Source organism: Gracilinanus agilis, chromosome 2, assembly GCF_016433145.1.
Source record: "Gracilinanus agilis isolate LMUSP501 chromosome 2, AgileGrace, whole genome shotgun sequence".
In the NCBI taxonomy this organism is placed as follows: Eukaryota; Metazoa; Chordata; class Mammalia; order Didelphimorphia; family Didelphidae; genus Gracilinanus; species Gracilinanus agilis.
In genome coordinates this window covers 471,598,143-471,614,275 of record NC_058131.1, presented here as the reverse complement: position 1 = coordinate 471,614,275, position 16,133 = coordinate 471,598,143, and the positions used below count along the sequence as shown (strand labels likewise).

Here is a 16,133-nt window from a genome sequence, read left to right as displayed (position 1 = left end):
TCTAAGACAAGCCCAGTATACATCACTGCTAAAAACACTGGCCCTGACTGACTTCACTCCTTAAAATTCCATATTGGTTAAATTTAGGATTTATTGATAAAACTTATACAAAGCTGAATTGTGATTAATATGCAAAACTAATCAAATTAGATTGTTTCTGTATTGACATTACTATTACCAACTTAATTAATGGTTTATTCTAATTTAAGAGATAATTATCCTAAAAATTAAATGTTAGCAAACTTACTGTTTGCTGAATCTTGCCAAGTAATAAATTGTGCTTACTTTTACTTAAGTTCTGCTAGTTAATTGTTTCTTTAAAGTCTAAAGCTTTTGGAAAGTATATAGTCATAGGTTCATAGGTTTAGAGCTACAATGTAGCTAGGAAGTCATCATATCAGAGTGAAAAGAATAATAACTGGAGCTAGAGGACTAGGGTTCAAACCTTACCTCATATATTTACTATCTCAGTAATCTTGAGCAAGTTGTAACCTCCCCAGGGCTCCATTACTACTTTTGTAAAATGAGAGATGCCCTTGTCAGGGATGGAAAGTGTCACACTAGAGGAACTCCAAGGTTCTTTAGGTCCTTATCTATGATCTAGGCTAATCTCTTCATTTCACAGATTTGGAAACTAAAGCACAGATAAGATAACTGACTTGCCTCAAGGTCACTAAGGTAATAAGTAAATAATAAGTAAATAAGCAACAAGTCTGAAATTTGAACCCATCTTTTCTGAATCCGAATTGAACACTTTCTATTGCTCTATGTGCTAGAGATGCTACCACATCTCTAAGGTCTATTTACAGAGGTAATACACACACACACACACACACACACACACACACACACGTGAAATATATAAAAAGGGATGAAGATGATAATGATTATACTTAAAAACTAACAACATTAAACCATATATCATTACCATCTAAATAGAAAACAAGTCAATAAACAATAAACTCACTGGAAGTGATTTTCTTTCAGGATGGACTTGCATACTATTTTTATTTTAACAGAAAGAAAAGTGATCAGAGTAAGTTTAATTCAGACTAGTGGTTCAAGAATATCTTTTAAAAAGAGACTTTGAAAAGGCATAAATTGCTGGTGATTAAGATGAGAAAGAAGTGAGATATTTTAAATTTTCTGACTGTCTTCTTTTATGTTCCCTTATACCAACCACACTCATGTCAGCATCTTTAGTAATATGGATGATTTCACTCCCCCCCCCCCCTTTCTCAAGAGATGGCTGTGGCTGGGACACGGCCTAAGAAATAACACAGCTGGAAAGTCAGTTAACTGGTATCTGACAACCTAATAAATGAACTCCTGAATATGCCTGATTATGATACAATCCGAGCTAGAAATAATCCACAATTAGCCACTGATAATACAAAATTGGAGTAGAAGGGAGTCAAAAGAGTAAGCATAGAGGATAAGCAGGGAAATAAAGGAGCAGAGTAAGAAATGGGAATGGGATTGAGGATAGGGAAGCTGGAGGGAAAAAAGGGCAAATCCAGTTCACAATTCTATATAGCCTCCTATGCTTTTGAGACATAAAATAACCAAGCAAATCAATCAAATCAACAAATACTTATTAAGCACTTCCTAGGTGTCAGGAATTATGCTAATTGCTTGGAATAAAAGAAAAAGTAATAACAGCACCTCTCTAAAAGAACTTACCTTCTAATGGGAGACAACATATAAATAAATGAGTTCATGTAAGATAAATACAAAACAAATGGCTGATAGGGGTTGGGACACCACAGAAAATGAAATTAGTGCTTGAGCTGAGTCTTAAAGGAGGCCAGGAATTCTACAAATTAGAGATTAGGAGAGCTTTCCAGGCAGGTAGACAGCTAGTGCAAAGGCAAAGAGACTAGAAATAGAGTAAAATATGTAAAGAACTGCAATAGGCCAATATAGCTAATATGGAAGGGAATGATATGTTTAAAGACTATTAATAAAAGACTTGAGAAGATAGAACTGGACCAGACTGTAAAGAGCTTTAAATGCTAAATAAAGGAGTTTATAAATGATCGTAAAGGTAACAGAAAGTTATTAAACGTTATGAGGGATGAACGTTGACATGATCAGACCTACATTTTAGAAAAAATCACTTTGGCAGCTATGTAGAAGATGGATTAGAATAAGCAGATATTTAAGGCTATTACTCCAAGAAGAAGACGATTGATCTAAAGTAATTGATGAAGGCCTGAATTAGAATGGTACCTATACAGTGAGAAAAAGGGGATACATAAAAGAGACTGTAGAGAAATGTTAAATGAGTCAGAATGAGGGATAAGACATTAAAGTTGTGAACCAGGATGACTGGAAGGATGTTGGTGCCACTAGCAAAAATAGCCAAATTCCAAATTAGGGTAAAGATAATGAGTTCTTCTTTGGTGTGAGAAGGGAATTTGATTTTGATTTGAACAGCCAGAGATTTAGACTTCCCTTCCACTTCTTTTGAATTTGGGTCAATCAGCAACTAGGGAATTGATCCTCCTAATTGAGGAAATGTGACTGGTTCCTGGGGAGTGACGTAAGAGAGCTAGTGGATGTAAAGGATTTATAAGATGAGACCCAGCAGGAAGCTGGGGGGAGGGTATTTTCTGAGATTCAGAGACAGACTGAGTTATTAGGCTCTGGATTATTAGGCTAGGAAATTCTTCACCTCTTTCTATATTTCTTGCTTACTTTCTTTTTCTTACTAATAAATCTAGCTATTAACAGTCTTGTGACTTAAGGGTTAATTACAATTTTTGGCAACCACCCATTCTAACCATTACAGTATGTAGAGATTTAGATGGTAATGGAACATCAAGTTTGAAATGTCCAACAGGCTGTAGGTGGTGAAGACTGTTTAAATTAAAATTGTGAGACTGGCCGTGGATTTTATTATTTAATAAATCAGAAAGGGGTAGAGGAAAAGGATGTGGAGGGAGAGACAGAGGGAGAGAGGGAGGGAGGGAAGAAGGGAAGAAGAGAGAGGGAGAAGGTAATGGGTGGGGGTGAGAAGAGGGAGTGGAAAAGGGACACCACTTTCCTTGCTGCTCCATTTGAACTGCTATTCTGGAGCTTCTATGTGGGCCCCCTAGCCATGATAACATATAAGTCGAGTCAGCACCAAACACGGAAGAGAAGACCCCCAAATCTGTTCTTGCCTTAGTTTATCAAACTTTTTCTCCGCCTACTAAATTTCACACGTATTGCCTCAGGAACCAACTGTGGTGTTTCTATTTTGCCTAGTCTGTCTAGGGGGCAATCCAGGGGACATCCAGTCTGTCCTGTCTTGTGATTTCTTATCTCTATTGTTGCCTTTTGGGGCTGGCTACAGGGGGCACCAAGGCTTCCAATCTATCCTTGTGACAAAAATCCCCACAAGCCCCCTCCTGATTCCTTGGGAGACCAGCATGTTAAATCTCTTCACTTGAGTGTTTTAGGAGATTAATATGTCAGATCTCCCCAGTGAATCATTTCACATATGGAGTCTATATACTTAAGATTCCCTCACTGGGAGGTATAAAATATTACACCTTACATAGAGGGAATTAAAGGTGAAGGACTAAAGCTCAGGGAGAGATTAAGTCTGGATGTAGAGATGAATCATATGCTTAGAGATGATAACTGAACCCATGGAGAGCTAGTGATATCAAGAGAGAGAGCACAGAAAGAAAAGAGGGTCTATATAGAACCTTGGAGGTGATACCTTACACTTAGTAGGTATAACATCAAGACTCAACAAAGGGCATGAGAGTAGTCACAGGAGAACCATGAAGAAGCAGAGAAAGGAAAATCCAGAGAGAAAAGAGTCAACAATGTTAAATCCTACAAAGAGGTCAAGAAGGCTGGTGATAGAAAAAAATCAATCAGATTTGACAAGTAAGAGACGATTGATAATTTTGGAAAGAAAAGTTTTAGCTGAAGGATATGACTGAAAACCAAATAGGGGAAGGTTTAGAGGAGAGTGAAGAGGAGAGGAAGCAAAAGTGTTGAGTGTATGTCCATCATCTAGGGTATACAATTAGAACGAAAAATGCTTACTTCTCTTTTCATGAAGTTCTCTAATGATTAAAGAGGATATGTACACAATATTTACAACTTTATAATTTTGGTGAATAATAAAAAGATTAAAGGAAAAAACAGGGGACATAATTAAAATTAAATCAAAACCTTACAACTTAATCTAAATCTAATCACTAGCAGGGAGCCATATGACCTGCCTTGGCTTGAAATGCCTCTTTTTCTTAGGTTCTACCTGACTATTTTGAACTGCCTGCAAGATAGGTACATTACAGCTATAATGGAATATGAATATATATATATATATATATGCAAATAGAGATATATATTACTCTTTTATTTTGTCATACTGAATTAGTCCTATTAAACTGAAACCCACATTTAAAGAAACTGGCCTCTGCCAACTATCTTACATATTCATTAAAATGTTGTTCTTCTGGTCCAATTCCACTGTCAGTTTTATTTTACAGATAAGATGATTAAATTACATGTATTAAAAGGTCAATATGTCTCTAAAGATATACACTTCCCCTATAATCGCTAATGCATTAATTTTCTGAGTTTAATAAACTGAATTATATGGTTTTATATTGCCTACACATACATGGAACAGGAAGATGGTGGTGCTGACACTGAATTTACTGCCAGTTAGATAAAAATCACTCCTTCAGGGGGATAAAAATCACCTCAACTCTCGTGGGGTATATTGTGAACAATTCATTAGTATTGAATTCAAAATATATTCTTGGGAAATACTTTTGTATGCATGTTACCCACAAATGTCTTTAAGTTCTCATGCATTTTGATTCTTTTCCTGAGGGGAAGAAAGTGAGCTAAATTTACCTTCTTTTCAAGACTGTAGAGCAGCCAATACCATGTACCCTTAGACCAGGATTAAGTGACTAGTGCTATGAAACGGATTAACATGAAATAGTTAATTCAGATTTTTCATTTTCCAGGGTCTAAACGCTATACTCTTAATTCTTTTATAGGATATCTTTAGTAAGAAAACTAAGAGTCTTAGAGCATATCTCTGAATTATATCAGTTTAATACATAGAAAAAACTTTAACAGTAAATGTTATTTAGCTCACATCCCTTTCCCCCCATCCCTCCAGGAGGCCATTTTCCAATATAGACACATTGTGGAAGAAGCTTATGAAAAAGAACTGCATTGTAAAACTGACTGTATCAGCATTTCTAAATCTCATAATTTCATAAATGAAAAATGCCAGCATTACAACATTAAGAACACTGAACATAAATGCTTCATCAGCAATCTACAGTCAAGTGTTGATTTACAATTCAGAACAAAACTTTTCATAAGTCAGTCACTCTTTAGTTTGAAGTCTCACCATTTAAAGTCACAACAGCTTGTAATTAGGGCAGTGCTATTTAATGAACTCCTTTTATCCTGCTGACAGCTCTTACCTTTTCAGCATTTTTAAAAACATCAGACTTCAACTCTCCATCTAGAAACTCATTAAAGTATTTCATCAGTTTCTGAGCTTCCACAGCTCGTTGCCGTGGTGTGTTTACCCCCTCCAGCTGGTCGCCAAGGTGACAGACCTTAGTTGCTACATAGCTGATGTGCTCGTCTAATTCTTGGAAATGTTGGAAGGCAACCTATGTGGAAATGAATAAAAGCAAAAAAAATTGATAATGATAGTTAGTATTAAACAAGTAAATAAACTAGATCTTCAATCTATTTTCTTAATTCAGATGATTAAAAAATTTTTAAGCAATGCTTCAAGTATTTTATATTAAAAACATTCTAGAATCATGAGTAAAAATGATGAAGAATCAAAAACATAGCAGAGCTCCTCTCAAACTCCTCTAAACAAATCTAGAAAATTCATTAGGCCAAGTCCAGAATAAGAAATCCATCACAGTGAATCATACTCCCAGGAAAGGTAAGCATAGGAGATACAGAGGTCTATGGGGTCTAGCCAGGAATGGCCTAAAGGGAGACACTGTGAACCAGGGCAATAAGAGGTCCCAGACACTAATACACTGCTGGTGGAGTTGTGAATTAGTCCAACCATTCTGGAAAGCAATTTGGAACTATGCTCAAAGGGCTTTAAAAGAATGCCTGCCCTTTGATCCAGCCATACCACTGATGGGTTTGTACCCCAAAAAGATAATAAGGAAAAATACTTGCACAAAAATATTTAGAGCCATGCTCATTGTGGAGGCAAAAAATTGGAAAATGAGGAGGTATCCACCAATTGAGGAATGGCTGAACAAGTTGTGGTATCTGATGGTGATGGAATACTATTGTGCTGAAAGGAATGATGAACTGGAGGAATTCCATGTGAACCGGAAAGACCTCCAGGAACTGATGCAGAGCGAAAGGAACAGAACCAGGAGAACATTGTACACAGAGACTGATAAATTGTGGCACAATCAAATGTGCCAAAAATACTAGTAGCAATGAAATGATCCAGGACAATCCAGAGGAACTTATGAGAAAGAACACTATCCACATCCAGAGAAAGAACTGTGGGAGTAGAAATGCAGAAGAAAAACAATCGTGGTTCGATGGGTATACGACTGGGGATTTTTACTTTAAATGATCCCACTATTGCAAATATTAATAATATGGAAATAGGTTTTGAACAATGATACACGTATAACCCAGTGGAATTGTTTGTCAGCTCGGGGAGGGGTGGGGGAAAGAGGGGAGGGAAAGAACATGAATCATGTAACCATGGAAAAATATTCTAAATTAGTTAATTAAATTTTTAAAAAAGAACCTCATGAACAGCACTGTCATGATATAGTTGACTTAGTAATGAAGAGCCAAAAATGACTGAACAAAAAGAACAAAGTAGTCTTAATGACTACTTTCTTTTAATATCATAGTGTACATATCATATGATGATAGTATAACCCGTCATCATTCATTTTTTCAAAATTTTCTTTGAGGTCATACACCTTTTATAATTCAAAATGAGATTAGTTGTATTATTATCTAGTTCTACAAAGAATACATTCTACTTTGATTAGTATAAAATAAAATCTGTAAAGTTAAAAAAAAAAAAAAAAGAGGTTCCAGATTGAGGGTGGAGGGTGACAAATGATAATTCTGTTGTTCTCTACCCAGTTTTAGGTTACAAATCCAGAGGTGACTGAGAACAGAACTTGTTCTCAGGCAGTGCATGGTTAGGACAGGTTATGGTCCCTATGCTGTGTGGTGAGAATGGAATAAGTTAAGAAGCAAGTAGCAGCTGCATGACTTGGATCCCAGAAGCAATGCAGGGTGTCAGTTAAAGCCTCTAGTTTAAATCCATTAGTGGTATTACCGGGGTAGAAATCCCAAACCTACACCTGAAGAACATAATGGCTGATGACAGCCATTTTGTCCAATTCTACTGGAATATCAACTGGGGCAAGCGCAAAATTCAGATGAGCAAAGATCAGATCAGAAAAGTATAAACATAACTTTGGCCTGAATAAGACCACTCTGAGAGAACTGAAAGCTTAAGGTCCTGAGATGTCCCTAAGATCTTGAAATAATAACTCAACACTCAATATTACCCAAGAAAGCAACTGTATGATAATTCTCTCCACAAGTGTGTAGACCATGGCCCTAACATAAAATCCAAAGTCAGGAAGTAGTCTGGAATAATGAGCACATACATACATACATACACACACACACACACACACACACACACACACACACACACACACACACACAAACAATCCACTATAAAAAGTTATGGTGTCAGAGACAGTCAAGATACAAAACCAGGAAAAAAATAAAGGATCTAAAATATCTTTATGCAAAGACAAACACAGCTTGGGGCACAAATTCAACTAATACTCCTGAAACAGATGGAATAAAAGTTTTTGAATGTTTTTATAAATTAAATGAGTGCTAGAGGAAAAGAAATTATATCTATGGAAGAAAAAGAATTGGAAAAGGAATTAACAGGTTAGTACAAGTACAAAACCCTGCACAACAACAGTTTTAAAAACTTAGAATAAGCCAAATAGAATCTATTTCATGAAACAATGAAAAAAAATTAAAAGTACAGACTGAAAAAATAAGAATATATAAGGTACCTCAAATCTAAGAATTGGGCTACCAGGGGGCAGCTGTGTAGCTCAGTGGTTGAGGGCCAGGCCTAGAGATGGGATGTCCTAGGTTCAAATCTGACCTCAGACACTTCCCAGCTGTGTGACCCTGGGCAAGTCACTTGACCCTCATTGCCTACCCTTACCACTCTTCTGTCTTGGAGCCAATACACAATATTGACCCCAAGACAGAAGGTAAGGGTTTAAAAAAAAAAAAAAAGAATTGGGCTACCTGAAAGTTAAGAACCACAAAACCAAAAACAAACCTAGATATCATTTATCAAAAACTCATGAATGAAACCTGCCCAGAACTCTTAGAACCAGAGAGTGAAATAGATATTGAAAGAATACACCAGTCACCCATATGAAACTCCAAAATGAAAACACATAGGCAACAGCTAGAGTCAGGTCTGGGGAAGGGGAGTCTAGGATATGATGTGGAAAAATATGAATAGCAGTTCTTATGATAGCAAAGAATTGGAAACAGGATGCAGGGAGAGGGGAGTGCCATCAACCAGGAATGGCTGATGGTGAATAAATGTAAGAAATAATGAAGAGAATGGTTTCAGAAAAACTTGGAAATACCTGTATGAACTAATGCAGACAGTAAGGTGAACAGACCCAAGAGAACAGTTTGGACCATGACAATTGTAAAGCCAAATAACTGATAAAGATTGTTATCAATATAATGGCCAACCACAATTTCTGAAACCTCATGAAGAAGCATAGTATTCACCTTCTGAGAGAAAAGTGATAGACTCAAGAGTACAGATCTGCTAAGTCATGTTTTTTAAACATGGTCAATAACAGAATTTGTTTTGCTTGACTATATTTGTTCATGAAAGAGATTTTATTTTTCTTCTCTTATCAATGGGGAGAATGGGTGGTGGGAAAGAGAGAAGGTAGATTTTTAATTGAAAAAAAATTATTTTAAAATATTCACTTTCACTATTATTACAAAACCTAAAAACTTCAATGAAAGTAAAAACTGTTCTAAAATGTATATTTTGTTTTAAACATATTAAATTATGAGCCAAAAAAATAATAAACATCTATCTGTTTATTTTAATTAACAAAAAGCCCAGGACCCAATGCACAGAGGCCAATGAGAGCTTTTTTCTGATGAAGATAAATCAAGTTTTAAGGTTTAGACTTGATTAATGAGGAGATTTTTTGCTACTAGGTTGAAGATGTAGTATTCCCAAGCCTAATATAAATATCCAAGGTAATAAACACAATCAAAAACAAAATATTCAATTGTAGTTTACTCACTGTTAAGTCTACTTATTTAAAGGAACAACAGCTTGCTTTTTTTTCAGTTACTAAAATAAAAGGGGCTGTTTGAAATTAAAGGTTGACAGGACTACTCCAATGGAGGTTTTTAAGCAGAAACAGAGTATTCACCTAGCAACACTGTTTAGGGAATTTCTATTTAGGTACAGGAAAATTCTGTATATGTTTTTTGAGGAATCTACATAGTTTTCTAGAATTTTCTCAAAATACTAGAAACTAGTTACTCATAGAAATATATCTCTTAATGTTACCAATGGGCCAGAATTTTTTTTAACCACCCTACATTTTAAACATCTTACATTTCCCTGTAACCCTACCTCACCCATGTGAAACATTTTCATATTAGCCATACATAAAAATAAACAAAATGAAACTAACAAAATTACATTTTTATTTTCATTCAGAGTTCATCAGTTCTATCTTTGGAGAGAGGTAGCATTTTTCATCATAGGAAAATAATGTCGGGGCAGCTGGGTGGCTCAGTAGATTGAGAGCCAGGCTTACAGACAGGGGGTCCTAAGTTCAAAAGTGGCCTCAGACACTTTCTGTGTGACCTTAGGCAAGTCACTTAACCCCCATTGCCTAGCCCTTACCACTCTTCTACCTTATAATCAATACACAGTATTGATTGTAAGATGGAAGGTAAGGGTTTAAAAATAATGCTGTGTAAAATATGAAAACAAAATTTTGCATTATACTTTTTCAGCTATGAGCACTCAAATTGAAATGAATAATTTCCTTTGCTTATAATTTATATTCAGTAAGATAAGACAATATGGTATTAGAATAAATAAAGAGTTGCCCTCAGAGTTAGAAAGACTTAGGTTCAAGTCTTACCTCTGACACATACCAGCTGTATGATACTGGGTAAATTTCTTAATCTCTCAGTTTCCAAGGCAATTCTTTAAAATGCTTAAATTGTTGAGCAGGTGCTCCTCTACAGTGGTATAAGAAGTTACCCTCAACTGAAATTCCCTATAACTGTGTTGGTGAACCTATGGCATGTGTGCTGGGGTGGGGTTGAGGGGGACTCAGAGCTCTCTCTGTGGGCATGTGCACCACTGCCCCAGCACAGAGTTTGCCAGAGTTTATTACTAAAAAGCCAGAGGGACATGCAGTTTGCAGTTTGGGCACTCAGTCTCTAAAAGGCTTATCACTGCCCTATAACAATAAAATCAGAGATCTCATGGGTAAAAACAATTAAAAGTTAAAAAAAAAACCTCACTTATTCAGATCAATTAAGGAGAAAAGTCAGTCTAAAAACAAATCTAAATTTTAATGAATTCAGTGAAAATAGGAATTCTGAATTTTTAAAAAATGCACATCACTCTCAAATAAGATAGTATGTAATTCATTAATTAATGAATAATTTCATTGAAATGACTAGACAATTTTGTGGGAGACAGAGAGTTAGAAGGGAGTTCATATGCTAACATTTTTGTGCATATGGAAGAAACATGGAGCCTTTGAAATTTAGCCCAAAAGAAGACTCAAGCAGGTCTACAATTCATCATTAGAAAAGAGAAATGGTTAAATTCCATTAAAAAGCAGAAGGAAAAGTATCCAATATCCACTTGACTCTTGTATATCTGTATGCAGCTAAGTTAAATCAATAAGTAGGCTGCTAGGGTGGGGCCACAAAGATCAGACAGACAAAAATTTAGCTTGAGCAGGGAATTACTGCCTGTAATACTGGATTTAGGCCACAGAAGCTTAGGGGTCAGATCCCAGGGCTTACAACTCAAGGAAAGTAAAAGCAGAAGAGCCAATTTCCCCATGAAGGGTTCTGGTAATGAAGAAGATTTTATATATTAGAATTTGTTTCAAGTAGACTAGTCAGAATAGAATAAGCAGAACAATAATGTCCTTAAGAAAGCTTGTTTCATTTCTTTCTTTATATCAGGAATATCTAGCACAGGACCTTAGATGTAGTAGGCTTGCTGATAAAAAGGCAAGAGAATGACTTCCAGAATGTCTCAATATTGAGGAAGTGAGGAAAGTAAAAGAACTTTTAATTCAAGGGGAGTTAACTTTGAACCCAATAGGAGAGTCTCTATCACTTGAAAGCCAGGTATTCTCCAGATTACTGTAAGGATAGATAAAGTAACGGCTTTTCTGTAGTTGAATAAAAGTATTAAAATACAAACACATCCTTGCTACAGCAGCCAGGATAACAAAAATGATATTTCCCTCATACTGTATCTATATAAGTTTAATTTTAATATATTCTGAAAACTTTTATTCTATGTAACTCAGAGACTGAGCATTTGGTAAGACAATAACTACTAAATAAAAATGCTGTTCTTAAATTCTTAGAAAACAGCCTTATATTAAAAAAAATAATAGCAGGATAATTTGTTCCAGGACTATCTCTACTTGAATTATATTCATAAAGATAAAATGATATGATAACAATGACAACAATAATTTTTTTAAAGAATTGCAGCAGGATAGTGACTTGTTCCAGAACTGTTTTCTTTTCTTTTCTTTTCTTTTTTTTTAAACCCTTACCTTCTGTCTTAGAGTCAATACTGTGTATTGGCTCCAAGGCAGAAGAGTGGTAAGGGTAGGCAATGGGAGTCAAGTGACTTGCCCAGGAAGTATCTGAGGTGTGAAAATAGGTAATGGAGGGCAACAGGGATGTTACAATAAAGCTAAATAGTTATGGGTACACACACTGGGTTGTAGAAGAGACTGGACCAGGATGGGAAAATCAGAGTTCAATGGATTAACACAAGAATGGCAGTTGGTCTTAATTGTCACCCAGCTTTCCCTAGGCCAGAGTCTAGAAACAAGCAGGCAAGGTAAAAGGGTTTAACAGGTTTAAATATGTTTAACTAAAAGGTGGGAAAGGGATTTCTATACTTAAAACCTAATGACAAAACCACAGGGCAAGGGGAGGACTTCTCTACTCTAATCTTAATGATCTAAGCAGACAGGGCCAAAGGAGCAGTAATGGAGTCACTGTAAAGGCCTCAAACCTGGTACCAGCCACCAGATCCCAAACTTCTCCTCTTTCCTTGGTGCTGCTCTGTTGTTGTTGTCCTCTTTACTAGATGCCACCACCACCACACAGGATCCCAGGGAAATCATAATGCAGGGTGTCCTTTGCTCTGAGATCTCCCAGGGCTAACAACAGTTTGTGCCAACCCCTAATGGAGTCTCGCTCAGGGCACAAGCAACTTCTTCCTGCTCCTTCATTCCAAATTGGAATGCTTCAGCTCCTTCCTACTAGGTACATCCTTAATACTTAATTACTAACTAATCTTCCTCACAATAGTTCCCCCCCCTTTGCACAAAGCCAAAATTAACAAAATTTTGGTATTTGTGCACTACACTCTAAACTAAAATTCTAACCCAAAATAACAAACAACCTACACTAACTCTATTCTATCTAACACTATCCTACTGTACCCTACACTAGGGATTTCAACAAGGAAAGGTAAAAGGACAAATACATTGAACAGTTACATAGTTCAAAGCATAAAGCAACAAGTAACAATGCAAAATTTCCAACAAAATCAACAGCAAATATGAAATATCAACACAAAAATCAAACACAACCCCTACTCTAAAACAGAAATATCCTACCAACTAATAAATGCAAACCATTTTGGAAAACACATTTTAACACAACAATGCATAAGTCTTCACATCAAAATTAAAACAAAACAGTAAACTTCCTTATGCAAATTACATTTGAATGTTTGCAACTCAATTATATCAAAGTATTCGCAGAATTTTACATTTATACACATATATGCGCATGATACACACACAACACATACATAATGTATAAACGTATGATATACATATACACATGTATGTACATATAACATAGACATCAAATATACATATGTGCACCCTTTACATATATGCAGTACTTACGCTATAATACAATTTACAATATACATATACTATTTACACAACTATTTACATTATTTGTGATATGTGATCTGTAGTATGTTATATGTTCTTCATGTAATGCAATTTTGTTATGTTTGTTGTATCTGCATTGCAACGTACATTAGTACCTTATCTTATCCTCTAATATAATCTAATACTATATCTATTTCACTAAACTATTCTAAACAAACCCTATGATATTAGTATATTAGTCTAGCTACATCTACCTAAAAACTAGCTAATCTTTGTTAGTAACTAACTACCTCTTGTTAGCATTTACTTATCCTATAGCTAAGTCTAATTTTGTTAGTATTTATACATTACTTCATTCCATAAGGAACACAATGTATCTTAACATGTTTGTGTCATATGTATCTGATATGTTATGTTGTTTCTTTGCTATATTGTATTGCAACATGTTACTGATGGATGCATGATACCTACCAAAACTCCAAATCTCCTGCAGACCTCCTTTCTCCTTATGATGTTCCATTCCTCAAGGAAATCTTCTCCTCTTCTCTCTGGTTTTCCTCTTCTTCTCTTCTTCTCCATTGAAGCTCTTGATAGTTTTATGTGCAATGTTGGATGCATATGAGTATGTAGTGATACTATATACATTAGCCAAAATACTTCCAAACCATTTAATCCAAATTGTCCATGATTAATCCTCTTTTTCAAGAAAATCCTTGAAACTGAAGTTTTATCAGTTCAATTCATAAGTTCATCAGTCTTAATACAAAGTCTATAAATCCTGAATCCTGAATCCTCTTCATCCATGTCCTCTTTCATCCGAACGTCCTCTTCCACTGGAATGGTCCTCTCCTTACTGAACTTTCTGACTGCAGACTCTAATTGACTGAAGATCTCAAATTATACAATCTCTTCTTCCTTCCTTCTTCCTACTTCCTCCTTCATTATTAACAATTTCTACATTTTCGTTATCTATTCCATGTGCTAACTTAATGTGAGAACAATGATACCACGAATCTCTACCTAAAACTTTCACAGAAGATGGTGAAACTAATACAACGGTATAAGGACCTACCCAATTTTGTTCTGTTGCCGATGTTTTGGTAAAATTCTTCACATAGACCATATCACCTGATTGAAAATTATGAAGAGAATAATCCAATGGACCAGACTGAATTAATACTCCCATATCTTATAATTCTCTTAGCCTCTGCTGTAAAGCACTTAAATATGAAACAATTTGGCAATCACCTCCTAAGAGTGATGCATAAACAGCCTTACAAGTTTTTGCTTGTAGTGGATTATGTCCAAAGAGCACCTCATACGATGCCATATGTAGATCCGCTCTTGGTCTCGTACGGAGGTAAAACAAAGCTATGGGAAGAATCTCTGGCCATTTAAGATGAGTTTCAGCACAGAGTTTCCCAACCATAGTCTTGAGTTCCCTATTCATATGCTCTACCTGACCTGAACTTTGCGGGTGATAAGGATTATGATATTTAGGTGTTATTCCTAAATTCTCATAGACTCTTCTAGGGACAACCTGAGTGAAATGAGATCCCTTATCCGAATCTATGGTTAAAGGTACACCAAATCTAGGCACAATTTCCTTGAGTAACACTTTTACCACAAAACTAGCTGTATTGGTATTTTATGGAAAAGCTTCAGGCCATTTAGTCTATTGACTATCACAAGACAATACTTGTATCTCCCAGCTTTAGGCATAAAGATATAATCAATCTGCAAACTCTCAAATGGACAATATGCTAAAGGCCTACCACCCAAACCATTCTTTCTGAATGCACTTTGATTGAATTTTTGGCAGACTAGACAGCTATTACAGATCTTATTTGCAACAGTACTTATTCCAGGAGCAACCCATTGTCTCCTGATGGAATCCACAACAGCTTATGTACCAAAATGACCTTTGCTGTGAATGGCTTGACACAAATAGGTATACAAGTCTTTTGGTAACAATGGTCTTCCTGTATCAGTAATCCATATCCCATGTTCTTTCCTAGCTCCAAATTTATTCTTCCATTTCTGCATATCTGAGTCTACATAAGCTTTCTCTAGATCATCAGAATCAATAGATGTTAAATTCATTACATAAATTGGAGCATTCTGGGCTGCATACTTCCCAGTGATCTCAGCTCTGTGATTTCCTTTAGAGACTGAATCTCTACCACGAGTATGACTCCGACAATAAATTACTGCCAGTTGTTTTGGCTTTTGGATTGCTTCTAACAACTCAGTTATTATTCCTGCATGAGCTATTGGTTTTCCCGATGCAGTAATAAAACCTCGTTGTTTCCAGATTGTTCCTGTTGCATGGCAAACAGAAAATGCATATCGAGAGTCCATGTAAATATTCACACTTTTACCTTCAGCTAGAAGACATGCTTGCTTCAATGCCACCAATTCAGCACCCTGAGCACTAAGATTACTAGGTAATGAGCCATACCACAGTGTCTCAAATTCTGTGACAACTGCAACACCAGTACATCTTGATTCCATTACATAAATATGATAATCCATCCATGAATAACACCCAGTCTGGATTTTCAAGTGGAGTGTCTTTAAATCCATCCTAGGCATATCCACAAGATCTACTACTTCAACACATTCATGCAATGGCTCACCATTCTTAGGCAAATCAGGAAGAAGAGTACCTGGATTAAGTATGCTACATCTCTTCAACTGGATGTTCTCACTACCTAAGAGAATAATTTCATACTTAGCTATTCGTTGGTCTGAATATGCTTGTGTACGAAACTTCCTCATTGGTCCTTCTATCTGATGTGAACAATAGACAGTTAAAGGACATCCCAAAACTAGATCAGCTGACTTCTAGAC

General features: G+C 35.9%; 1 protein-coding gene across 1 annotated transcript in view; it reads right to left on the bottom strand.

The window, feature by feature from the left end:
* The window catches only part of EXOC5 (exocyst complex component 5), a 79,844-nt gene that overhangs the window by 26,852 nt on the left and 36,859 nt on the right, over positions 1 to 16,133 (bottom strand). Inside the window, exon 4 of the mRNA XM_044664895.1 lies at positions 5,457 to 5,651. Within this exon, the coding sequence (XP_044520830.1) occupies positions 5,457 to 5,651 (195 nt within the window). The remainder of the gene's footprint in view (positions 1 to 5,456; positions 5,652 to 16,133) is intronic.